Source organism: Lacerta agilis, chromosome 7 (genome assembly GCF_009819535.1).
Source record: "Lacerta agilis isolate rLacAgi1 chromosome 7, rLacAgi1.pri, whole genome shotgun sequence".
Classification (NCBI taxonomy): Eukaryota; Metazoa; Chordata; class Lepidosauria; order Squamata; family Lacertidae; genus Lacerta; species Lacerta agilis.
The window spans coordinates 39,672,914-39,699,241 of record NC_046318.1 but is presented as its reverse complement, the minus strand read 5'-3'; the positions used below and the strand labels follow the sequence as shown (position 1 = coordinate 39,699,241).

The 26,328-nt window shown below is 39.7% G+C and overlaps 1 protein-coding gene across 19 annotated transcripts in view; it reads left to right on the top strand.

The window, feature by feature from the left end:
* Window positions 1-26,328, top strand: part of PTPRM (protein tyrosine phosphatase receptor type M) — a 395,593-nt gene that overhangs the window by 158,082 nt on the left and 211,183 nt on the right. For all 19 annotated transcript variants that reach the window (XM_033154926.1, XM_033154917.1, XM_033154915.1 and 16 more), the window contains exons 6-7: window positions 971-1,145; window positions 10,204-10,497. In XM_033154926.1, the coding sequence (XP_033010817.1) occupies window positions 971-1,145; window positions 10,204-10,497 (469 nt within the window). The remainder of the gene's footprint in view (window positions 1-970; window positions 1,146-10,203; window positions 10,498-26,328) is intronic.

Sequence of the window (26,328 nt, the reverse complement as noted above, 5' to 3'; positions counted from 1 at the left end):
TGCCATAAAACTGCTTGTAAAAGTTAAATGACTTCATTATTGCTGTACTTATTAAAGAAATTAAAATCTGTTATTTACTGTTTAATATCCAGATACTTTGGCATAATGCTCTGTTTAACCTTGACTTTTGCCTCATGAATTATGTACAAGAGTCAGTTTAATGTTGACATTATTTGGAGCTTTCGAAAAACCTATAAATAGCATGTTAAGGTTACTTTCAACAAGTTGACATCTGAACACCGTAATTAACAAACTGAGTTCAGTCATTTTCTTAATAGGTTCTATGTTTTGCTTTCTGGTATAGGAATCAGGGCTTGCTCTTTCCACTTCATAAAGACAGGCAGGTTAGATTTCATGCAAAGTTTTTGTAATTTCATTTGTGTTTGAGGACAAAAGTAGAAATACTGAAAAGCATTTAAAGTCACATAATTCCAAATATATTGAAGCCAAGAATATACTTACGCTATGGGAAGGATTTATAGATCCAAATTCATATTTGATTGGGGTACACATGGCAAGTCACACCTAGATTTTGAAACTGTGCATGAAACTGTGCAATCACCAAATAGGTCCATTCGGTGCTATTTTTTCTAGAAAAAGAGGTTCTGGAACTCACCATGAACACCTCCTATGCTCTCTTATAATGGCAAAGGTGCCCACCCGAGACACGCTGGATCTGTGTTCTGTCGAGTTCTGGCTGGAGGAAAAAGCCCTGGTTCCATTATGTTCATTATATGGTTTGTGTGTTTTGAAAGAATGCATGAAATGTTCACATCAAGAGTTGCATTCTGATCTGCAAACAAGTTTTGGTTGGTCTGTTTCTCAAGGTGTGAACCAAATGAATTCCTCCTCCATCCCTACTGCCAAATGAGTTTCACTAGGGTAGAAAAGTATTGGAGAAATTAAATCTCTTTACAATAGTTATTTTCCCCCCTCATCAAAAGTAAACTTTTAATTTGTTTTTCACTAGGGATTGCTTGTACGAGATGCACCTCTGAAGGATATGAAAGTTTTTAATGATCGGCGATTTGTAGCTTCGTTCAGTGTGGTAAATGCTACCAAACGAGATGCGGGCAATTACCGCTGCATGATTCGCACAGAAGGAGGAGTTGGAGTATCAAATTATGCAGAACTGATCGTTAAAGGTATTTCAGAATGGATGTGTGCATGAGAAGAGCACTATCTTAAGTTATAACAGAGCTCCTGTAAATAACATGTACTGCTCCTATAATAATGAAGAGGTGTAGTCAGTGCCACATTCTTTTTTTAAATGGAGGCTGGAAAAACACACTCCTTCCTAGGACAATCTCCAGAGTCTGTTGATATTTTATTGGAAGGCTCTAATTTTTTTTAATTACTAAGCAGGTTGCAAAATGTCTAAACATTGCAACTTCCCTTAGACACTTTATGATTGCTTTTTCTTTTTAACCTCCTATTTTAACAATCTTATGTATTTTACATTTTGCAACTTTTTATTTGTGGCCAATGGACCGTAAAATTATATTCAACCAACATTGATTTTGTTCCTTAATCTCAACAAGAAGCGAGCCCCTCTGTTCCGCTAAAAATAAAGAACAAGTCTCACATATGATATTAATCATTATATGCATTATTATATACATAATACTGTATGCCTATTAGATGCATATATAGTCTAAGTTTCCTAAAGTGAACAGTACATTAACAAATACATATAACTGTGCACATAACTGTATAAAATATACTTAATATACTTATAAAATTATGCTGCAAAATGAGGATTGACCTTTCTTTTTTACACATATGGGGGTATATAGTTAGTATAATTCCGCACATAATTAGGCTTTTTAAAAAAATAAGATACAATCAGAAGGGGAATAGTGCTATGCAAAAAGCTCTTAAATGAACATTTCTGACACATTTGTAAGGGTGCGGGGACAGGATGAAGGGGGGAAAGGTGGTATGGAGAAAGTTGTGATGCCTTTTGTGACACTTTTATGGATGGTGCATCTACACAACTATTTTTTGTTGTTCTGATGCACGATACCAGTCAGAAGCTTCTCTTTCTTAAATCCCCACCTCCACTTTTATTTTTATTTAAAGGAGACAGTCCTTGAGGTGTTTTGGTCAAGAGCTTTTAAAATGATTTATAGGCCAAAACCAGCACTTCAAATTGCGCCTGGAAAATAATTGGCAGCCAGTGCAGTCAGGCCAAGATTGGTGCAATATTCTCAAACCTCCTTGCTCCAGTGAGCAACCTGTCCACTGAATTCTGCACCAGCTGAAATTTCCGAACTATCTTCAGAGACAGCCCCAAGTATAATGTGTTACATTATTCTAACCAGATTACCAGAGCATAGACAACAGACGTTAGGCTATCTTTGTCCAGATAGGGGCACAGCTGGGTCTCAGCAAAAACTGATGGAAAGCACTCCATGCCACTGAGGCCACCTGAGCAAAGGATCCAGAAGTACCCCTAAGTTGCATACCCACTCCTTCAGATATAGTGTAACCTCAAGCGCAAGGAACTCCCCATTCTTCCAGTCTGGGGAACCATCCATTAACAGTGCCTGAGTCTTATCTGGGTTCAGCTTCAGCTTATCTCCTCTCAATGAGTCCATGGCCTTCCTTCTTCCTTGCATAGTTCTCCTGCCACTTTCCCTTGGTGGTAATGGTCCTCTGTCCAGGACCATCACATCCCATAGTGCATCTGAGACAGTTAGGACTTATGCCTTGTCCCATTAAGAAATTATCCAGCCTGCCCCTCAAGTGTGCAGAAAGTTCTGAAATGGGGCTGTGAATCTCACTCCCAGTGATTTTCTTGTGAAAATGACTAAACCTTGGATTTTATATACAGTGGAACTTTGGTTTTCGAGTGTCTTGGAAACCGAATGATTCGGAACCCAAACACCGAAAATCCGGAAGTGAATGTTTCCGTTTTCGAACACACCTTGGAAGCCGAACAGCTTCTGAGGTGCATTTCTCCATTTTCTCAATGGAATTTGCCAGCCATCCATTGCGCCTCGGTTGTCAAACGTTTCTGAAGTTGAACGGTCTTCTGGAACGGATTACATTCGACAACTGAGATACAACTGTATTGCCAAAATGGAAGTTTTTTGATTAAAATTCTTAAGAGCATCTCATTCAGAAGCAGATATATAGTACACAGAGGTAGGAGCAAGGAAGTGATCTACAGGCATGTTATATATTGACAAAAATGAGGACAAATAAAGAGATTCAGCTTTCTTAAAAACTTGTATCAATTTACTACCATTGACCTTGAACCTTCCATGTGTGAATTTATTTATCATATCCTTATAATATTTGGTCTTATCCACCTCTTAGAACATTTACACAGTGTACGGTGAATAATTGCTTACCCTTAGGGTGTAATCCCATTAGCTACTTGTAGTGTGATGAAGTAATTATGGTAATTCCTTTTGCTTGTGCCGTAGCTTTTATGAGACCTCATGCGGGCCATTCCTTGTGACCTAAAAAGCCCATTTTAAACAGTGTACTGACCTTGGAACAGATTATATTTAAATAACAACATTATGATATACTTAAGCTCATTTGCATTGTTACTGATAGGCATTCCTTTTTTTAAAGTGTGTTTTTACAGAAAATTGCATCCCACCTTCCAATAACATATGTGTTTTAAATATATATTTATCAGGGAGTTAAAAGTAAGTGCACATTTACAGCTTTCTTTTTATAAGGCTTGATATAATGGCTTAGTGCTTATTTTGAAACATTGTTTCATGTATTTTAAACTTCACATATTTTGAACTTCTTCACATATTTTGGACATCTTCGCATACAAAAATTTTCCTACATGGAATTACCGCATAAGCAAAACTATGTACACTGTGGGCCTTTTGAAATATGGCTTTCTGTTATGTGCAACAGCCAGCACGAGCCTTATTCTCATATGGTCCAACTACCTTTTCCTGCATGGCTGCGACATGCTTTCCTCTGCCTGAACTCCAGGGAAACTCAGGTTAGTTTTAAATTACTGTACTATATATTGAAATAAGACAATATCAAATAGTGGTTTATGATCCTGGCTTGTTCTCAAACCATTTAAACTTTAAGCTAACCAGAGTCTCTGGACCTTGGGTGTAATGGGAAGCTCTGGTTAGTTTAAAACCAGAAGCAGTCACTAATTTTCTATCTGTAGCTTCACTGGGGAGGCAAGGAAATGGGGAACATATGGTAATTATTTCATTTATCAAAGAAAATCTCCATTCTCAAAACCTACTCATGGCAATAGATCTCCAGAAAGGAAAAGATCAGCTCAGAGGTTCAGACCCTCATCAAATCCAAGAAAGTGGATCTCATGTTTATGGCACAGGTACTAGATCTGTGAATCTCAGTGGCACATATAACTCTGTGAACAAAGCACCACACCCACCCTCTCCAACGCTCTACTATCCCTCCAGAAAGACATTGCATTGAGCAGACAACTGCACATTAAATTCCCCCACCACTTTTACTAAGCCTTGAGATGGTGAACAGTGTGATCCAGCCTACATAGAGGCTCTCCTTTTAATGTTCTGCTGACAATGATCATCCTGGATGCCAGTCTCACGGGGTGAGAGAGTTCACAGCAAAGATCTAAGCATCCAAGGCTATGGTTTCCCACAGAAGCATCAATGAGCATCACTTGGTTAGAGCTTCAAGCAGCTTGCATAGCCCTACAACACTTTGCTCCTCGTCTCCAACTCATCAGTGTCCTAATGCATACATATTCCACCATAGTGAAATCTAACATTCACAGACAAGGAGGCACCTGATCTTTGGAGTTTCATGCAGTAGTATCTCTTCTCCTCAGCTGAGCGTAGTAAAACTTCTAGTCACTTATTGCTGAGCTCATCTCCAGTCTCCTGAACACACAAGCAGACAGACTGAGCCACAGGAAAAGCAATCAAGAGGAATGGCAACTGCATCCTGCAGTTTTCCAACAGCTCCTGTCAAAGTTCAGCTCCCACGGTTCATTACCAGATTCCAGTCAGCATCAGTGGAAACCTTATTTGCCTTGTTCTCCCCTGGCCACCAGATATTCTCTACACCTTCCCCCCACTTTCTATCATTCCAAGGGTGGTCCTCCAGAAGATCAGGGAAGAGAAAGTGAGACTCCTTATCACACCATTTTGGCCTTGCAGCCCTTGGTTCCTTCAAATACTGCACCTGGCATTCTCCCCTCCATGGCACTTACCTCCCATCCACTTTTGAAATGATTGCTTAAAGGGGCAGCTCTAACGTGTTCCTTGACCTGCCACAGATTTCCATCCTGAGACCTTCACAGAAGCCTCCCTTTGAACTGCTGGAAGAGATCTTCCTCAAACTACTATCCTTCAAAGTTACCGTTTAGTGGCCATCATTTCATCTTGCAGAATATTGGAACTCAGCACCCTGTCCACAGCCAAGCACCTCTGCACCTTTCATAAACATAGGCTGTACTGACCTAGCCTTCCTTCTTCCTAAAGTTACTTCTAGATTCCACTTGGAGCAATAACTTGTTCTTCCCTCCTTTTTCCCAGATTCAGTGCACCCACGAAAAAAGGTTTGGCATTCCCTGCATGTTTGCTGAGCCCTAAAAGTCTGCATTGCTTAAACCAAAGAGCCCAGGTAGACAGAACCCTTCTTTGTATCCTTCCACCCCTTCTTCTTGGGGAAGAAGGTAACTTCTGCCATCTTAGCCAGTTGGATAAAAGCTTGCATTGTTCTTTTCCTATGAAACTCAAAGGCTCCGCATGCTTTCTCACATCACTGCTCACTTCACTCATTCTGCAGCCACCTCTGCTGCATTCTCCACTTATGTTTCTCTACTAGAAAAATGAAGGGTGGCCACCACTATCACATAGATGTCTTTACTTCAGTGGAACCCACCTTCGATCAGAGGCTCCTACAAAGGTCCTCCTTCTGTAACATTGAAGGTCCTCCTTCTGTAACATTGAATCCTGGGAGCCCTTTGTCCCAAAGCATTGCTGCCTGCATTCAGCCTGTGGGTAGAGCCAAGACCCAATCTGCTGACCTTTCATTGGGAATGGAAAACTACAATTCAGGTAGTTTCTTAAAACAATTTGTGCTTCTTAGAAAAAAAACCCCACACACTAAAATAAACAACCTACTTTTTTCTCGTGTTACATAAAAGAAAGCAGATATTGCAAATAAGATAAACTGAAAAGAGCTGGACAGTATGGTATTTGGGAACGTAAATTAGTATTTTATGTGCACACCCATCTTTTAACGAACTTTTCTAATAGTGGTCAGCTGCAGCATAGATTAGATTTAGAAGAACAGAATGAGCCTGTCTGAGAAGATATCAGATTATTACAGAGTTCAAAGTACTTACTGAGTTCATACAAGGTAAACCTAGGTGTCAGACTGGCTAGGAGGAGTTTTGTTAGGTTTTTAAGGCAGGGCACGGAAGGGCAGCCATCTGTGCTGTCCATAGCTTATATTTTTTCAGGTTGTCAAATGGAAGGTTTAGCACCTTAAATAGCACTGAATGTGCCAAGGACCAGTGTAATGGAGAATGGTCCGTAAATGTGAGGGCAAAATCATTTGGAAAACTGGCAAGATTTAAGAAAATATACTGTGTACAACATCAATGTCTCACATCGAATATAATTGATCTTTATGATCTGAAAATAGAAGACAGGGTATGTACTTTTGTAACCAAAGAAAATCTTTAATAAAAACATTTTTTAAAAACACACACATATTGCAGTATAAACCTTTTTGAAATCGAATGCTTAAAACTGTAGTCTTTATATTATCTTTTCCCTTTTTAGTGACTATGTTTATGCATACAAAGTTTAAGCATGCACGTTTCTTGATTCACAGTTTTATGCTGTTCAACAAACAATTTATTGTGAATGGAAGACTATGGCATATCTTCTCTCATAATAACAGGCACATAATATGATAGACTTCTTAGCCATAATTGTTATAATGTGGAATGGAGAAGAAATGCATTTTTGGCTGTGAAGTGAACTTGTGCGTTCTGGCCCAACTCTTGATTTTTGCACATTTAATGTTCATCAGTGGCGCTTCCCGTGTGTTTAGAGCCTTTCTCTGAAAGTGTAGGCTGGGTGGGGAGCTAATTGTTACTCTTCCACTCTTGTCTCTCTCCCGACCCCCCAGCAGTTCTTTATAGACCTATATTGTGGTAATGGCTTTTGAAATGTACAAATCTATTTGTTGCTTTTATTGTGGTGACAACACTTTCATCTGTGGCAGTTGCTGATAGCTTGAATTTCTTCAAAATATACAATGAGGTTTATGTATTCTCTTTTCAGTAGCTTTGGGCACCTCAAAAACTGCATTGACATACAGATGTGTTTCAGTGAGCATGTTCTAAAACACTTGTTATGTCTGGCTTCCCATAGTCCTTGATGAAAATGTACCCTGTGCACTAATGAGGAAGGTGCCTGCCTAAAAAAAGCATTAGGTTGCAACCTTGCTTTGTAAGTTCAAAACATATCTTTTGATGACAGGGATTCTACGAAAAAGGTGGGGGGAAGCAGACTACTTAAGACTTTTATCTAATTGGTGGCTAGGCCCAGTCTCTGTTCTCATTCCTATAGCCTAGGGTAATGGACATATGTGATGTCCTTGCTATTAGGTGTTGAGCTAGCAGCTCTGGATAGTGTCAGACTCAAGAGCGGAGGAAGGGGGTGCGGTGGGGGCGCTCCGCCCCGGGTGTCACCACTGAGGGGGATGACAAAATGGCAGGCGGCACTCACCACGGGGCCTGCAGCATGCCCGAGCCACACGTCTCTCCTAGGCTCCATACTCTCCTCCACAGGTTCCATACTGCCCCAAATGGTCCGCCCGTTGCCTCCCCTTCAGCTGTAGGGCAGCTGAGTGGGAGAAGGCAGGCAGATTCCTTGAAGGCCCCGCATAGCGTCCTGCCCCGGCTCGCTCTACCCCACAGGCAGCTGGCCCTGCCCCTGGGCATAGGGCACGCACGCCACCCCAGGTGCCCATCCAGCTTGCTCCACCGCTGGTCAGACTGTCCTCTTGCTTCTATACTAATCTGTATACATGGGAACAGAAAGTTGTAATGGAAGAAATGAAAAAGTTCTCAATTGCTGCTGCTCCTGTTGCAGGTGGTCCTACTCTTAGTTTTCTTTGTTTGTTTTTTCCTTATTTGTAAGGTAAGATTAGGGCTGCTTCTTGTGATCTCTGTTATGTGGAGGCCTTTTGGCACATTCTCTATTCAGCAAACCATTCCTGAAGCAGTCTTACCAGCATATTGTTGTGAAATGGAGACAAACCACTAGTCAGAGATAGAACTGTTTGGTGAACTAGCACATGTGAATAGCTCACCTTATGATTTCAAGTAGTCTTCACATTATAGCCATTTCTGAGTAGCTGCTGTTATACAACCTCTTATAAGAATTAAGTTCATGCATGCATATTCATTGCTTATCTGCATGTGAAGTGATAGCTTCTATGGAAAACATCAACCACAGGCTCACAATCGGAGCCATCACTTCAAACACAGTACATTTCAGCGGTAACTCTTTCATGCCTTCTAGTCCAAGCCAGTTGTAAGTCACTGATGATTCATTTATCCTTAGTTTCATATTATTGAACCCCAGCTTTAAACTAGACTAGTTCTAGAACAAAACAAGAAATTGGATGTAGGTTGTTGGAATGATATATCTCTTTTGAGCGCAGGGGATCAGAAAATACCCTTAGGGGTGAAAAACCATTAAAATAAAGTCTGTTTCTAATACTTGTAACACCAAAAATGAATTAGTGTAACCTCTGTAGCCTCAATCCTGAGCTTGAATTTCAAATGGCAGTTCAACAGTCCTTACCAGCACTTGAAATTTGAACGTAATTAACTGTTGTTTCAGCATGGCTACATAAATGCCTCAGGATGTTCTATCAAAGTTCCATTTCATGTTTTGGTTGAAGAAACAGACTAATGATTTAAAATGAAGTTAAATCATTTTTAGTTAAGCCACAGCTTTCTAAATTGCACAGATTCTGCATAAAGATGTAGCTTATGAACAGTGGTGTAACTGTGTCTTTGCAGTTATGTGAATTGTTAAGTTCTGGAATGGTTGCGCTACTTATAGCGGCATTTATTGATACTGGTAGTATAATAAAACATTATTTAGTGATTCAAATATGTTTTCTTAATGCAGCAATCTATATTGAGCAAGAATAATTAATAAGAACTTTTGTAGGCATTTTGAATTGCTGCCAGACTTGTCATTTTTATCTCGTGGGAGTCGGTGACAATAGCTCATTAATGCAGGGATATGTAATGTCTCTTCTTGTAGCTGTACATTTTCTGTTTCATTTTCACCATGACATTTAATGTCTAAGTGCCATCATTTAACAATATTTCTAGGCTTAGGCACGTATGGGGAATAGTATTGGTTATAGCTTCTGACTAGTCAAATATGGCCTCCGTTTTCAAATATTTTCAGAGTATAACACATCTGACCAAGCCAATTTAACAGGATATCATGTAATATCTCCTATTGTTTTAATTTTTTATACTAATAGTGTGGCCAGTGAGCTATTAGCACATGAGTATGTAGAGATACTGGCCAAATTCACTGGGCTCTAGGTCAAGAAATGACTAGAGATTCAGGAGACCACTCCCCTAGATTATTACACCCCAAACAAAAGGGGAAAGGATGATGAGAAACAGCCCCTCACTCCCAAATCACATTAAAACAAATAGGATTGCATAAAAGTCAAAGCCCAGTGAAGTAACTTTCAGGAAAATGTCATGCATCTGCTTGTATAGTCAATGTGGTGTAGTAGTCAGCGTGTTTGACCAGGACCTAGGAAACTAGGGTTCGTATTCCACCCTGGGCTCCACTTGATGCCAGACTAATCTACCTCCTGGGGAGGAAGAGAAGGTATTTGCCACCTTGAGCTCCTTGGAGGAAATGTGGGATAGAAATGTAGTAATAAACACCTCTAGATACATTATGGAGCCCACTACAGTTGTATCCTGAGTAAAACCTTACCACACATCCTGAAAATTAAATAAATATGGATATTTGTTTTTAGAGGAAAACTATATAAAAGTTTGCCATCCTGGGCTACTTTGTGGGGAAGGATGGGATATAAACTGAATCAATAAATAATGGCAATGAGAACATTTATATGTGTTGTTAATTTTTATTTACTGGATGAGGGGTTGTTTTTTTTAATACACTGTTGTGATTTATGTTATTCCAGAGCCACCTGTTCCCATTGCACCACCTCAGCTGTCATCAGTTGGAGCGACATATTTATGGATACAGTTGAATGCTAATTCTATCAATGGAGATGGACCTATTATTGTGAGAGAAGTAGAATATCGCACTTCAAGTGGAAGCTGGTATGATATACAACCAGTGGATTCCACAAGCTATAAAATTGGACACCTGGATCCTGACACAGAATATGAAATTAGTGTGTTACTCACTAGACCAGGTGAAGGAGGGACTGGATCTCCTGGACCAGCTCTTAAAACAAGAACAAAATGTGCTGGTGAGTAAACCTTTATATAGCTGCAATGCTAGTTCCCAGTGTATTTCTTGAGCCATATATCATGGGTTTTTTTTTTATCCAGTATGACTTTTGCTTTGAAGCCAAATTAGTACTAGCAGTTAGTAATCCTGAAAGTTACCTATGGCAGGCATGATCAGGCTAAAGATAAGCACTTGTAATTCCCATTGATTTCAGTTAGAGTTAAGTATGTGTTTAATACTTAAATCAATTACAAGTTAAAGAGCTAAACTGCTAGGTTGTGCTAGTGTTTTATTTTCTATTTGTTCATTCCTTGCAACTTTGGGCCTCAATGTAGTGCAGATGTATTTGTTAAATGTCTCCCCATGGAATGAAATAACAGCAAATAATAGGCATTAATTATTTTTTGTAAAGCTGTAAAAGGGCTCTCTCCTTGTACATAATCATAATTCCGACATCTGCTAACCGGAGGAGCGTGAGGGTACACAAGGGGTGTGACTACAGCCATGGAACTTGTCTAAATTTAATCAAAACTCACCATTAGCATGAAGAAAAGGAAAACTACACTCACACTCTAATTACAGTGACATGACATGTTACCAAAGGTGCTGACACTCAGGTACAAATTTACTCTTAAAAATATTGGATCAAACATCAGCTATAAGTGATAAATATGGAAAGGGCTTGGGTTGGATCCAAACTTAGTTAGATTTAGGTCACACTGAAATCAATGAAATCAATTTAGTTATGCCTAACCCATTCCATTGTTCCAGTCTTTGTGAGATTTATGGACTTCCATTTCATGCGGCTCAATGTGGTGCCTTCCATAGTTCCAGTAATACCCCTCCCCACTCCCCCACTATATTTAAGGATCTGGTGACTTCTGTTTCAGTGTATCTGAAGAAGTGTGCATGCACACGAAAGCTCATACCAGGAACAAACTCAGTTGGTCTCTAAGGTGCTACTAGAAAGAATTTTCCATTCCATTGATTTTAATTGAACCTATGTTCAGCTAACAGCATAGATCTAACCCATAGACTCTTCCATTGTAAATCATTGGTGTTAGCCTTTCTACCTGTAAAAAGATACAAATGAGAGCTCTAGTAAGATCATCCTTGGTGAGAGAAGTAGAATTCTTACCATTACATAAAACTTGGTGGTATTATAGCACACCTAGTAGATAAGCAGCGCACTAAAGATGGTAAAACTTAGTTTAAATGAAAGATAGTAAGTTATTGTTTCATATCCAATATTTCATAGAATCATAGAGTTAATGCAGCTATGGTTTGCCCGATGGGGGGCTCAAACCCATAACCCTGAGATTATGAGTCTCATGCTATACCGACTGAGCTATTGTTTACATTTTGTTAAAAAACTTGAGTATGCTTAGATGCATTTGACCACAAAAACTATTTGTATTATAGTGGCTTTTTATGGTCTCAGATTCCTGCTCAAAAATTTCTTCTCCATTGTCAGAGAGCAAAGGAAGAAGTGAGCAATGCAATTCATCAGGAGATACCCTAGTCTTCCCTCTGTTGTCTCACATAACTCCATCTATGCTTAAGAGTGTTTTACAGAGTAAGGATGCTGACTCAGAAGTACAATTCAATTCAGTGGGGCTTATTCCCCATCGGTAAGCGGGTATAGGAGTGTAGCCTTAGGGTGCTGCCCTATGTGTTATATGGGAGTAAGCCTCATTCAACACAATTGGACTTGCTCCTGAGTAAACATCTATAAGAATATACTTTTCAAATGGTTAAAAAGTTGCATAGGCTGCTAATAATAAGTCAGTGAAACTACTTAGCGGTGAAGCTATGCTTTCTCAAATATGCACCGTAGAATTGACAGAATGGGTAGTCCTTTGAGAGATGAATCATTGTGCCTTTTAAATTCTGGTGATAATTGTATGCTACAAGCTTGTTCCCTTGGGGAAGAGCAGACCACTTTAAGACTCAAAGCATTGAAAAAAGTTTTTTTTTTGTAATTTTAATAGTTCCTTGAAATGCTTTTTTTGGGGGGGCCAGGCACAATGAAATTCAAGTAAGTTAGAACATTCTAGCACTGATAAATAAATGTACCTATAATTACAATGCAAAGAAAATAAAGAGAATGTTCTCCAAAAGTAGCTGTAAAATTCTCAGAGAGCTGTTTACATATTGTTCATGAAAATGCTTTATGCTGTGGTATGAAAAAGTAGAGCCCTGCGTATTGGGAAGGGAAGCATGTTGCAGGCTAAATGAATAACTTGCATGTTTCTTGCTGAAATATTCAAATTCAGATATATACAGCTATGAACATTTTCAGATTTGCACTATGCATATTTGCTCAAAAGTAAAAGTGGCCAAGGACTTCCATCTCTGATTGTGAAATATGCTCAGTTTTCTAGAAGACGTGTACAGCTCTTGTTGAAGCAACTGCAGGTCCTAGGCAATCTCCCTTGTCCATGCAAATGCTATCTATTGCCAGTCAAGCATTGTTTGCATTCTCCCTGATCCCTGCCTGTCGCAGACTTTGTGTGAATGTGGGTCCAAACACAGATTGGCTTAGAAAGGAGCTGAGGCTGTCTAGAAAAGTTCACTGACCAGTATGTGCATATGGCCAACCCTTTTCCTCTTTTATCCGAGTAGCAGGCAAGCACTGCTGCACCAGACGTTGCTTTATAAACGCATCCAGGTATTCAGAAATATACTTCAGAAATTGTAGAAGCGTTACTGTATGCGCATACCTACATATCAGGTATGCTGGATCACAGCTACAGTTTTACCTTTGAGGAAGAGCCTAGTATGGCCTATCCCTGAAACTGACTGTATTAGCTGTTTCAGGTGGAAGCGAAGATGGTTTTCAGGCATTGTTTAGTGTTTTTCTGCTTGTATCTTGTCAGACCATTATTGTTGATGGTGACTGCCAGATGCTTTTCAGCATTTCCCATACAGCAAAGTTTCCCAAACTTGGGTCTCCAACTGTTTTTGGACTGCAGTTCCCATCACCCCTGAGCACTAATCCTGGTAGCTAGGGATGATGGAAGTTGTAGTCCAACAGCAGCTGGAGACCTAAGTTTGAGAAACCCAGCCATAGAGGAAACAGAACTGGGAATAATTTGGGAGTGGCATTCCATACTCTTGTGCTACTCCTGTTCATTTCCATGAAACTTTCATAGGAAAACTCCCAGTAGATTGTTCCAGTGCTCAAATACCAACCCAAAAAGTACCAGTCCCCGCCACACACACACACACACACACACACAGAGAGAGAGAGAGAGAGAGAGAGAGAGAGAGAGTTATAGATTCATTTATTAATTACTACATTAAATATATTGTAATATTGGTATGCTAGCCTTTTCTTAACTTTAGAATAGAATAATATATTGCAAGTAAGTGAGGCTTGTTAATGTTTTTATACTAATTTCTGCAGAGTGATAAAACAGATTAGTTCCATTGTTCTTTATTTTGACATTTATAAGTGTTGCAGTGTTTTTAAAATCAACCTTTATAAAAGTTCTGATGTGCTTCAAAACGATTTGCTCAAAATTATATGTACATTAAAAGAATAAAACTTTATTACAATCAGGATAATTTCAGAATGGCAAATGTGTAGCTAAAATGCACTAATAAAAAGGACAGCTAATTGGGGTATTAGGAAGACACTTCCATTTTTAACACAGAATTGGAAACTGTGAAAATTCTGCATGCCTGAAGCTCGCTGACCTAGAATAATTTAATGTAATTTACTGATGTCTTATCCTGTAGCCATTTAATTTGCAGGAAAATGTCTCTAAAGTAGGAAGTATATTAATTTCATGTTGACTTATTAGCCTTATTTGAAATATTGTGTGCAAATCAGCCTTTCCCTCTTTTAGTACTTATTTGCAGGTAGTAATGTTTATATTCTTTTGCTTGGACTTCCCTACTTATGAAAGCAGTTATAAATAATTGAATTTGTAGATGCGCTTGAAGAATGTAACATACTTAGAATTGCTTCTGCCATTTTTACATAATTGCTGTTTGTGACCAGATAATGGGCCACCACAAGAGGGGTGGCGTATATGGATAAATGCTCCTGCAAACACAAGCTTCTCATCCAAAATAATGTTTATATGAAGCAGAAAATACATTTTGATGCAAAATAAATTAATTGAATTATAGTGCATAATTGCATTAGTGTCACTACTGTTGTTATAACTCTATTAGGAGAACTTAGAAGCAAATGTAACTTACTGATAGGATTCCTCAACAGGAAATAACTCTCTCTCTCTCTCTCTGCATAATGTTTTTGCAGAATCCAAAGTATACCTCCAGACACAAATAACAATAAATAGCTGTAACATACAAATCCTAGACATAAAGATGTTGAACTTATTGGGTAGTAAAATATTGGGTTCTATCCAATCTCACTCTGTTTATAGCAGCAATTTTAATAAACTCCCCTTCTCCTGCAGGCCTTTTCAGAGCTCCCAATGGGTTCCCCAATCCTTTGGAGTAGATTAGGGGGTGCAAGAGAATGCAGAAGCAAGGGGGATTCAGTGAAAATCTCCTTCCCCCTTATGTTCATAGAAGCTTCCACTGAATTGAAGAGCCTTCTGATACAACCCCTTAAGAGTAATGACAAGCAGTAATAACAGAATCTTAACTGCAAGAAAGAGGATTATCCCACAATCACCAAATGCTCAATAGAGTTAAACTCTACTTTCTAAAGTGTTGGTTCACTGTGCATGTCTGCGAGCACTTGTTCAGATTAATCACAGTTCCACCTGGTTTGGATATATGTAAAAAGGAGAAGTACAGTAGAGTTCCATTAGCATGCTAATAAAAGCTAAATAGATCCTAATCATCTTGGGAGACAAAGTAGACCCTTGTATCAGTGATAATAGCATTTCTAATAGAAACTAGTGTGTGCCAAATTATTATTATTCTGCATAAATCTCTTTGTTTTGGACAAATTGTAGGTAATCTAAATGGGGATGTTTCTCTATCACTTCTGGTAAAGGATAGTGGTGCTTGGGGTACCTTTTGTCAGGAAACGGCCTACTCACAAGTAGGACCCTGGCAGAGACACATGCCCAACTGGCATGTTCCCTTCTTCCTGGACGATCGTTTGGGAGCTTCTCAGCTTCTTCAGCCCCCGGACATCATAGTGATTGATGTGGGAGTACACCAGCACAGTCTTAGGCATCCGCAGAGGTTTGCGCAGTTGCGTAACAGACCACAGCAACCAGCATGTTGGCTAACCTACTTTATTACATATATACACAGATGGAGCTCTTCAACATGGCTCCCTCTCTCTCTAGCATCAGGCAGCAGAGAGAAAGAACAAAGGACAATAGTCCCACTTAATGGGACACAGAAAGACAAAACATCCTGTCTACGTCACTTCCCACTCTGTGGAATCAAAACACATACCCAGTCATGTGATAAACAACAAACCCATGACTGCACACAGGGGAATGAATCTTCCAACACCTTTGTAGTCAGCCATTATTTGTGCTAGCCACTGAGCCTCTGTTACATGTGAAAGACTTGAGTGAGGTTTCAGTTTCTCACTTTGCATGTCTTTGGGGGAGACACAGAAGTGGCAGGAATCCCTCTCCAAAGCATAGAATAGGGTTTGCCAACCTTTGGGGACATGTTTGCAAACTGGAGAAGCTGGACACCACACACACACAGCACAGCCAAGCACACACCATAGTCTATACTGTTAGTTACAATAGAATGCTTTTTTCAAGCCTAATTTCCCTCGGAGAGAGGACCCTCTGGCACTGGCAGAGGAAGAGGGGGGTGGGGGGAAGCGCACCGCCCCAGCAGCGTGATCCCAGTGGGGTTCCATCGCGGCTACCTCTGCCCATGCTGGGCGCCACGCCCCCACAGGCGGTGCACCCCGCCCCCGCCTGCTCTCCGCCCCCGGTGCCAGAGCATGAAGCTCCGCCACTGCCCTCTGGGTTCCACAGAAGGCCTCTGAGGATACATGTGCACCTGTGAGCACCACATTGGTGATCACTGGCGTAGTGCAAGGTGAATGAAGAACTCCGTACTTTCACTGACTTGTAGAAGACTCGGGTTATTCTCTCACTGTGCACTAAGCATTTGAGGACAGATAGAATCAGACTGCAAAGTGAGAGACCAACACCCACAATTTATCCATAGTCTTGATTTTTAATATTATGCTTATTCACAAATGCTGTTACCAGGCAAAAAATAACAGCATAAATAATAATTTGAAGGCACTGATGAGGTATTTCAGGATGGTTTTCTTTTAAACTGTAAGCTTTAGTCTCTTTTTCAGCCTCCTTAACTTGAACAAATTTGGCAAGAAACTTTTAACAGGTATCCATCTAGCTTCATTGAAAATATATTAATACAAATGCTAGGTATTCAAGATCATACAGATATTCCCCCCCCTTTTTTTTTTACATTCCTAAGCGGGTTGACAGTTGTGACAGAATTGAAAAAACAGGGAATCCACTGCAGAGTTGACATTCTCATCAAGGACTTATCCAGGGAAGAAATGATTCTATATTCAGTTAATGTGATATATTGACTCAGCGTACATTAATTTGCCATAAATCCAGGCAAAAGCAATCTCATTTAAAGAAGGGCACTGACTCATTTAGGGTTCCATAAAAATATCAAAACAGACGAAGATGTATTTGGGAAGATAAATTCAGAAAAAAAGAATGTTACCACAATTTAGGCTATTTGATAATACTGATTCAATACACAGTTATGCATTGATGTAGTTTAGAACTATGTCTAGTGCTCCTCTGAACTTTTGTTTGAGTCTGTTTTTTACTTGAAAGCTGTTATTTTGGGGATGGGCAGAGGAGGTTCCACAAAAACCAGTGATAGGTACCTTTGGAACCTTGGCAGATAGGTGGTATATAAATGCAAAAAATAAATAAAAGATAAGCTTATGTTCCCAATTTCATCGTGCTGTTCTGTGGGTTATGTCTCCCCCCACATTCTGCTCCACCTGCCATCTGGTATCAGCTATAGGCAGACACATAATTTAAGAATTACCGTATATACCCGAGTATAAGCCGACCCGAATATAAACCGAGGCACCTAATTTTCCTACAAAAACCTGGGAAAGCTTATTGACTCGAGTATAAGCCGGTTCACCTTTGCCGCTGTGGAGGAGGAGGAGGAACGAGCAGCCCGAAAGCAGCCCTTTGGGCTGCTCCTTCCTCTTCTTCCTTTGCCAAGTTTGCATTTATGCAAGCAGTTCAGGAATGGAACAAACTGCCTGGGGAGAGTAAAGAACCGCCGTTCTTGTACACTTAAGGAGTGGTTGACTGGGGAGAGCGGGTGGCGGCACGAGCGGAGAGAAAGGGCTTCTTTCTCGCCACCCCCACCACATGCCTCACTCGAGTATAAGCCGAGGGCAGCTTTTTCAGCACAAAAAATGTGCTGAAAAACTAGGCTTATACTCAAGTATATATGGTAATTAATTTTGCACAGCAGTTTAATTAACATTTGTGCTTATGCACATCAGTGACCTGTAAGGGACCAAAAAACAAACAAACAAACAAACAAACCCACAAAGTGAAAACTCTGGCATAGTGTTTATATACACAGCAATCTGAATGAAGTCTGGAACAAAAAAAATGGATGAATGGTAGAATGCTAACTCATTGGTGCTGCTCCACAAAAGAGGTAATACAGAGTTTTAAATATGGGGGTGGGGGATTCTGATGGAGGGGTGGGTTTCAATAATATCACTAGAATTATTGAGGGGTCTTTGGGTATGTGTGTTCATTTTTCCCCACAACCATTGTAGGCTGAGTTTGCTGGCATTTTGTGCCATTTTTTTTTAACCTGAAAGGACTTATTCACAGAATTATGCTACAGAACAGGGCAACATAGTGAGTCTAGTCTGGTTACATCATAAGATCACTGATAGCAAATGAAGCCCTTCCATTGCCCTCATTCTGAGGAGGGAGAAAATGTATTTCTATTGCCCAGGCATCTAGGCTATAATTCCTTTATAGTGGTACCTCAGGTTAAGAACTTAATTCATTCCGGAGGTCTGTTCTTAACCTGAAACTGTTCTTAACCTGAGGTACCACTTTAGCTAATGGGGCCTCCCACTGACGCTGCCACACAATTTCTGTTCTCATCCTGAAGCAAAGTTCTTAACCCGAGGTACTATTTCTGGGTTAGCGGAGTCTGTAACCTGAAGCGTCTGTAACCCAAGGTACCACTGTACTTGTTGCACTGGCAGTTCCTCTATCCACCTGCATTGCATGACAAGACTTTCACCTTCATCTACTTGCATACATTTGTATATGATTTAAAAAATTGTTTTGAATATAAGATATTTATTTATTTCAATTTATGAATCATTTCCCATAAAGTATCTTGAAACAATTTCACAATAAAACATCAGCAAGTAAAATAATTACACCATGACATACATAAAAACAATATTTGAAGATTCAAGTTTCTGTTCTTTTTCTTTGGTACAGCAACTCAATATCTTGTGGCAGGACATATTGGGGATTAAAAAATAGCTGTCTATGTTGATAATAACAGACTGTTTTCAAACTCATGTGAAAGACAGAGGCTTAACTGTTTTTTAAGATTGAAAAATTCTGTATAGTTTACTTGTATTCTCTGTAGAACCCCAAAGAGAATTTCACTGATGTTATTGTTACATGAGAGGATATTGATGTACCTCAAGAGTGTACAATACATCATTATATAACTGGCAATACTTGGTTTAAAGCAGTTCACAAGCAGGATAAAGACACCACATCCATGGTTTGGAATGACATGATAGAAACTAGTCTGCTGTGGAATAATGCTTGTCACAAACCCATCAGACAAAATTCAGGACATTGTATTTCTCCCTCAGGTGCCATGAAGCCCAAGTCAGTAGTTTGTTAAGCTTTAAAAGTTTGCTTTTCTTTGATGGAACCACATTGATGATCTGCCTTTGCTTAAAACTTGCTTTTTGGTTGAAAATGAAGCTTTAAAAATAGCCCACGGGATTCACTCCCTTTTGAGCAATAAACACACAAATGGCTGCTTGAATGTGGTGTTTTAGGATTTCATTGCCTTTGCTGTGCAGGCTTATAAAGGAACTGTAACCTAACTGTACTGACATATATATCCCGTATAACATTAAATGACTAGCAGTTTTCCTTACAAGAGTGCAAATATAGTCACATTATCTATATGTGCATGCACAGACATGCAATTACATGTATGTGCACGTATGCGCACGCGCACACACACACACATTTAAAACATAATAATAAAATAAATAGTCCAGTTTCACATTGAGCCTTCATTTTCAAAACACTTTTTTTAATAAAACCAGCTAGAGCAACTAACTTGAAAGGGCATGAGTCTCAGGAGTCTCTTAACTTTTAGAGCCTGTTAACAGAGAACGCTGTGTGATAACCCTAAATGCATATAAACAAGAGGGAGGAAAGTCACTTTAGATGAACTCTAAAATTTCAATGCAAGTATAATACAAGCTCTGTGAGATGATAATGCATTGCGGTTACTAATGCTGCCAAAAGCACCTTTATAACCTTGCAGGAAAATGCAGTATTTTGGTTCTCTGCTGGAATATTTTTGCAGCAACATCTAGTACTTTGATCTGACTTCAAGGTTTTCTAAAGGAAATGTGTCCTTTATGGCTCCTCTGAAGAACTACTTACAGACCAATCCAAACTCTGGCAGGGGAGCAATGGGACAGAACAAAGCGGTGGAGCTTTTGTAACTTTGTACCCAAGTGTGGCCCTGATATCATCGAGAAGACCAGGGAAAGTGGTGACCGTTCTAGAGCCACCACTGCAGCCGAAACCCTGCTGCTCACACTGGCCAGAGTGGAAGGCGGAAAGATGGTTCAATCAGTATTTTTTACAGGCACAGCAGAGAAGCCAGGAGTGTTCGTATCTCCAGGAGTTGGTCCGATGTCAGATTCACCAAATCCTTGGGTGCCCCGTTTTAGGGCTCACTGCTGGTGGTAGCATGGCCTCTGCTCTGCTTTCCATAACAGTAGTCATGGCATCTGCATTAATGAGAATGTCGCTTACGCTACCCTCTGTAACGGGAACCAGGGATAAAGACTGTGGCTTTATCCCTGTAATCCCACTTCCTAGGGAGTAGCCCAGCTGAACACTCCGGATCTTCTTAAAGAGTAAGCATGCAAACGATTGGGTTGTTTTGCTGCAAATTGAACAGATCTGTAAAATACACAACCACTGCTTGCAGTCATCTGTTATTTGAATATCCAGTGAGAGTGACAGGATGCAAAAAGTTTTTGACTGCGTAATGAGATTCTAGTTTTGCTGCTCTTTTAACAGCCAGTATCAGATCGTCCTCCTACATACAATGGAAATTGCAAGAATATTGGATATTTACAATGGGAGGTCTGTAGTTCAGCCTCATTCAATATAAAATAGACATGTAAGAAATCAATAAACAGGTGCTGACACACTGTAAGGAAATTAAGGCCTGGCAAAGTAAGGTGAGGATGTGTCAGATTGTTAAATTTAAACAGCTGAAAAGACTGCACTTTTAGTGAGTTTATGTTGTTTATGGAAGACAGAGCAAAAAACAAAATTTCTCTCTCCGTGTTTCTCTCTGGATTTTAGTCACTTGTCCCTGCGTATGGATACATACAGCTATAGCTATTCACAGTTAAACACAGTATAGAATGCTGCATTAAAGTTGAAGAAGAGTTATTTGCAGACAGATTCTTTGTTTTCAGCTTCTCCATCTGGACTAAATTGGGAAATGTTTTTATACTGATACTAGTCTGTATATATTGCCTAAGTATATTTTTGCCCTAGGTAAACATAAAGTTTTCTCTGATATTATTCACCCTTTATGTGGCATTGCAGTAATGTAATACCATGAATCCAGAGAAAAATTGTCAATTACAGATATTCACTCCCATGCTCTGGTAGCCAGCCAGTGACTGAGAGAAAAAAGCTTTGCTCATCTATGTCCTTCGCATTTCATTTCCAAGAGTGGAGTTTCATCTGTAGAACTCATTCTGATAAGCTCACTGAACTGCAAAAATTGTCTCCTCTCAGTAAATCCGCATTTACACATGTTGTTTAGTGCATCCACCACTGACTAAATCATAGTATGAAAAGGGCATAAAATTTGTACATGACAGCCTACAGAGTGTGTATAGTTCCTGACCCCAATCACTGCCTTCGCAAAATGGCCTACCCCTGATAGATAGGGATGTTGTAGTCATAATGAAAAATTGTTGCTCAGAGGCTTTCTAGCTATTTCCTCACCACCTCCCCCATTTCATTGTGTGCCTTGGGGGAAGGAGATTAAATACATTTCTCAAACCATTGGATAGGGTGTGTTAAATGAAGTTGTTTTGTTGCTTGCATTACTCTCAGGGTTTGTAAACATGGAAATATATATATAAAAAAATAAAGGTCTCCCATGCAGCAGTTGAAACTTGTTTAGGGTCACTTTTTGAAATTTGCCAAGTAGAAATGTCACCTTCTTTGATCCCAGAGGTAATTAGTATTTCCATTTTACAGATTATAATATTTGACCCTTTGTATACATAAATGATCCACATAGCTCTGCTGCAATCCATATACTCTTTATTCCTATTAAATTCATGTTAACATCACATTATTTAATATGAAACAAATCAATAAACAAAACTAATGTCAATCTGTATATATAACGTCTGCTTGAATCACTTGTTTGAGAAACCTGGATGGCATTCTTAACTTGTGATTGACTCTGTGTTTATGCCCAAGAACCACTTGTGGTATCTGTAGCCCTGTTCATATGTGAAGAGATTCCATGCTATGACTGGGGATAGGGCCATGCTGCCAACCATGCCTCTGGTACATTGCTGCCAGCTTGGTCCTGCTCCTGATATCTGCATGTTGAGCAGATGTTGAAAGGGGCTTGTGTTTTGCCTCTTTTTAACACTGGGTTGAATTGGGTGTTATTCTCCCCTGGATCGTTGGCCCTGGGGGTATTTGGAAGCAAAGTGTCATGTTCTGCCTTCCATGCCACCAGGCAACATGTGTAAAAATCCAGTGCAAGTAGGCAGTCAACATTCCAGATGAAATACACATTTGAATGTGCACTGACATCAGAGTTGGGGCAGTCATCTCAAGTGGGATGGCAGGCTGGGGGAACTCTTGTTCTCCATGATGCATGGGTGACTTATTTGGATAAGATGCAGATCTACCAATAAGTGCAAGTGTGTTGTGATGCTGAGATATAGGTTGAATCCAGACTTGCCTTCCTTGAAAGAAAGTGCTCTTTTAGCCTGTGTAAAGCATCTGATTCAATTGAGGAATTGTGGTGGGATGGGAGAAGAGACTTTTTGTTGTTAATTTTTCCCTACTTCCTATGCTCTCGAAACTTCTGCTCTCAATAGTTGAGGAGCTCTCCAAAATAGCCTGGGAGATGGCATCAAGATTGCAATGGGATAGGGAAATGGGCAAAACCTCCTTCTCACCAGAGGTGTAGGAAGGTCAGGTGGTACCTGGTGCGGAAAATTTCTTGTCAACCCCCCCCCCCATTGATTCCCCCCCCTGCAAAAATGGTTTTACGTTATTTCATATTTTCTTACAAAGGAATAATAACAAGTAATAATAATAAAAAACTTTTATTTATATCCCGCCCTCCCCAGCCGAAGTCGGGCTCAGGGTGGCTAACATCAGATACATAACATTGGTATAAAATCAAACAATAATTAAATTACCTCCTAAACACATCTCAAAATCAAATTAAAGTCTAATTAGGTGGCTTTCCACAGGGTTAGGGTTGGGAACAGTAAGTGCTCCACTGAACTGAAATTTCAGCCTTCACAACATAGGAAAACAGCTAAGTAAACAGCTATTTTGGTGGAGGAGGGTCAAGATATTAATCAATATGCATGAAATTTCATATATAGCTATATAATCCCTAGTATAGTAAGACAAGACCTTTGGAGCAGGCATTTTAAAAAAAAGTTTTTTTATGAACCACCCTAGTAGGGCAGTAATTGTTCCTTGACAATTTGTCACCCCCTCCATTATGGAACATGAGGCGGTCCGCACCCTACGCCCCCCTTGCTATGCCCCTGCTTCTCACTTAATCCCCTAAGTAAAATTCCACTCTGGACATACTAATAACAGCAGAAGGAAACCCTGGATACAACCCTCTACACTTGGGAAAATACTCTTGGTTGAGACTGGTTCAGCTGCTTCCAGGAAAACAAAAACATGTTTGTTTCCCTTGAAACCCACCTAGGTGCAGTAACAAAGATAAAGGTTAGCATTCTTTTCCCCAGGCTAGAACTTATAAAGTGTTTCTTTTAATCTTGGCTACCAAAGTAGGTATCGTTCCAGAAAATTTTATCTCCTTGTTGGAAAAGGAGAAGGCAATATTCTTGGCATACAGCATTGTCCTAGTTTTATCCTACTTGGCATTCCAGCAAGAATGATTGCCAGTAGTTCAGGATACCAGCACATATGAGCTTGATTAACCAAAGAATTCAGATACTGCCTGGCAAAAATGTGTGTCTGTTGTTAATACATCTAATTTTTCTACTTGGCTGCCCTCCCTGAAGGTTTCTTGTAATCTTGGGATTTTATTTAAACCTCTAAAAAGTGTTCAAGCTTCAAATAGCATCCTGTCAGCTGACAAATACAAATTAGAGAACTTTTAGTTACTTATGGCACAGCCCTTCCTAATACACCCATCTGAATTGAGTTGAAGTGGAAGACATTTTGTATTAATTATTTGCTTGCAGCTCCCCTCTACCAAGTAAAACAGTAGTTGACATGCCTTTTTATTGTATGAGAGGAGCTCAGTTTGATAACAAAAAATATTACCGTACATTCAGTAAATGCAGTAAGTGTGAAGTATTTTTCCATTCATGTTCTTGTCAAAAGAAAACTGCCCTGAGATATATTTCCTAATGGAGAAGAAACTTTTATTTATACTTTTAGTTTATTTTTGTTGCAAAAGATTTTACATACCTCAGAGAACCTCTAAAGTGGAGGTTCGTTTCTATCCCCTAGCCTTCGGATCAGAGATCTTTAGTTGCAGATCAGCATTTGGTTTTCTCAGCTGCTGTAAGCAATCTCTGATGTAGTTGCTGGAATTTCTTGCATACTGGACTCAAAAGGCTGCTAAATGATTTTCTGGGGATTTCAAGCTTTGAGCCCATTCGTCTGGAACATCCTTCCACTGCTGTAAAAAAACTGAATTATGGTTGCCAGGACTTCGCCATCTGGCTTCCCCAGTTTTCCCACCTTGGTGGTCATTTTTGAGGTCTTGTTAGAGAGTGTTGATAACTTCCTGACCAGAAAAAAAGGCATTGAAATGTGTAGTAAATTGTTGCTCATGGCGCAGCAAAGAACTCTGAAGATCCTCCAGGAGAGAGTTACAAAATTTTTGGTGATCCGATGAGGTCTGCAAGGGCTAATAGGGTAAACAATGCTGTGAGGTCAGAGCAACCAGATCAAGCCTCCATTTGGATCCACTGGTGTCACTTCCTGCACTGAACTCCAAAACTCCGGATAACTTTACCCAGTGATTTCGTGTGATTTTTAAAAAGGATGTGTTAAAAGCACCCTCAGAATGAAGGGGCACGGACACCACTGGCTTATCTGATGGAAGTGCTTCTGGAGCAGGCTCTGCCTGCCCTTCCCCTTTTATTTCAGTCCTCTCCCTCATTCCCTGAAGAAAGGGAATATTACTACATGACACATGGGCATATTTTGCAGAAACTGAAACTACCCACAGACATTGCATTACAACCCATTTTATCGTTCAGACATAATTTCAGCAGTGTGAGGGAACTCGTGATTGCAAAGTAGAAGCACTAAAAGTACCGTACTAAGCTTCTTCCTAGTTTACCCTATGGATTTTGAGTAGCTTTTTCATCCACAATAAAAAATTTTTTTGGGGGGGGGGGTTAATGCACACTTCAAATGATAACTAACATGTGCTATTAGCATTTGTTTTGTTTAAACAATGTCCTGTACAGTGACCTGATTTCTGTTACCAGATTTGTAATGGAATTTATAACCTTTTTCTTTTTAAAACCATTTGTCAGAGATAGTTCCTCTGAAAGGTATGTGTTGTTTGTGTAGCTATGTTGCTTTCAGTTCTGTTTATAAGCCTCTCTGAGGAACCAGTGTTGCATTTTAAACCAGCCAAGTGAGTCGACTGGATTTGCCAGTGTACGTGTGTGGAAGGTTTGAAGAGAGCGGCACAATTGATTCCTTGCATTTATCCCCTCTTAACCTGTGATAGATTTGATATATTCTCGATTGCCATTCAAAAAATAACTAGTATTTAATTGCAGCTGATGGTAATTGCTAAGAATACTAAAGTTTCTATTGATGGTGTTTGGTTTCCAATGCATGAATGAAAAATCACAATTGCCCTTCCAGTATGATAGCATCAGGAGATTTTAGCAGGTAGCAGTTAGGAAATGTTATGTTGTTCTGTTTCTCTCTGCTTTGTCACAAAGCACTAAACCTCTCTCCCTTCAGGCAAAAGCAGCATCTGTTCTTCTGGCCTACTTAAGAAGAAGAAATGAAACTTTTATTGACATCACATCCTTATTTTTAAAGGTGGTTCAGAAAATAACCCCACAATGGATTGCTGGGTTTTCAAATGAAATCCCTCCCAGTAGTAGTGGCAAACTACTGTTGGGAACTTTTTTCTTTCTTTTTTTTAAGTAAGGAAAATACTTTTTCTCCTGCTCTACACTGAATCTCTGAAATGGAAAATAAAGTTTCATCATGTCCCAGGGGGAGGTAGACAGGCTGCCTGAAAACCAATATAAAATTTGCTCCATCACAGGGCATTGATTAGGGCCTGTTACTTTATATACTCACACCCAGTTCAGGAA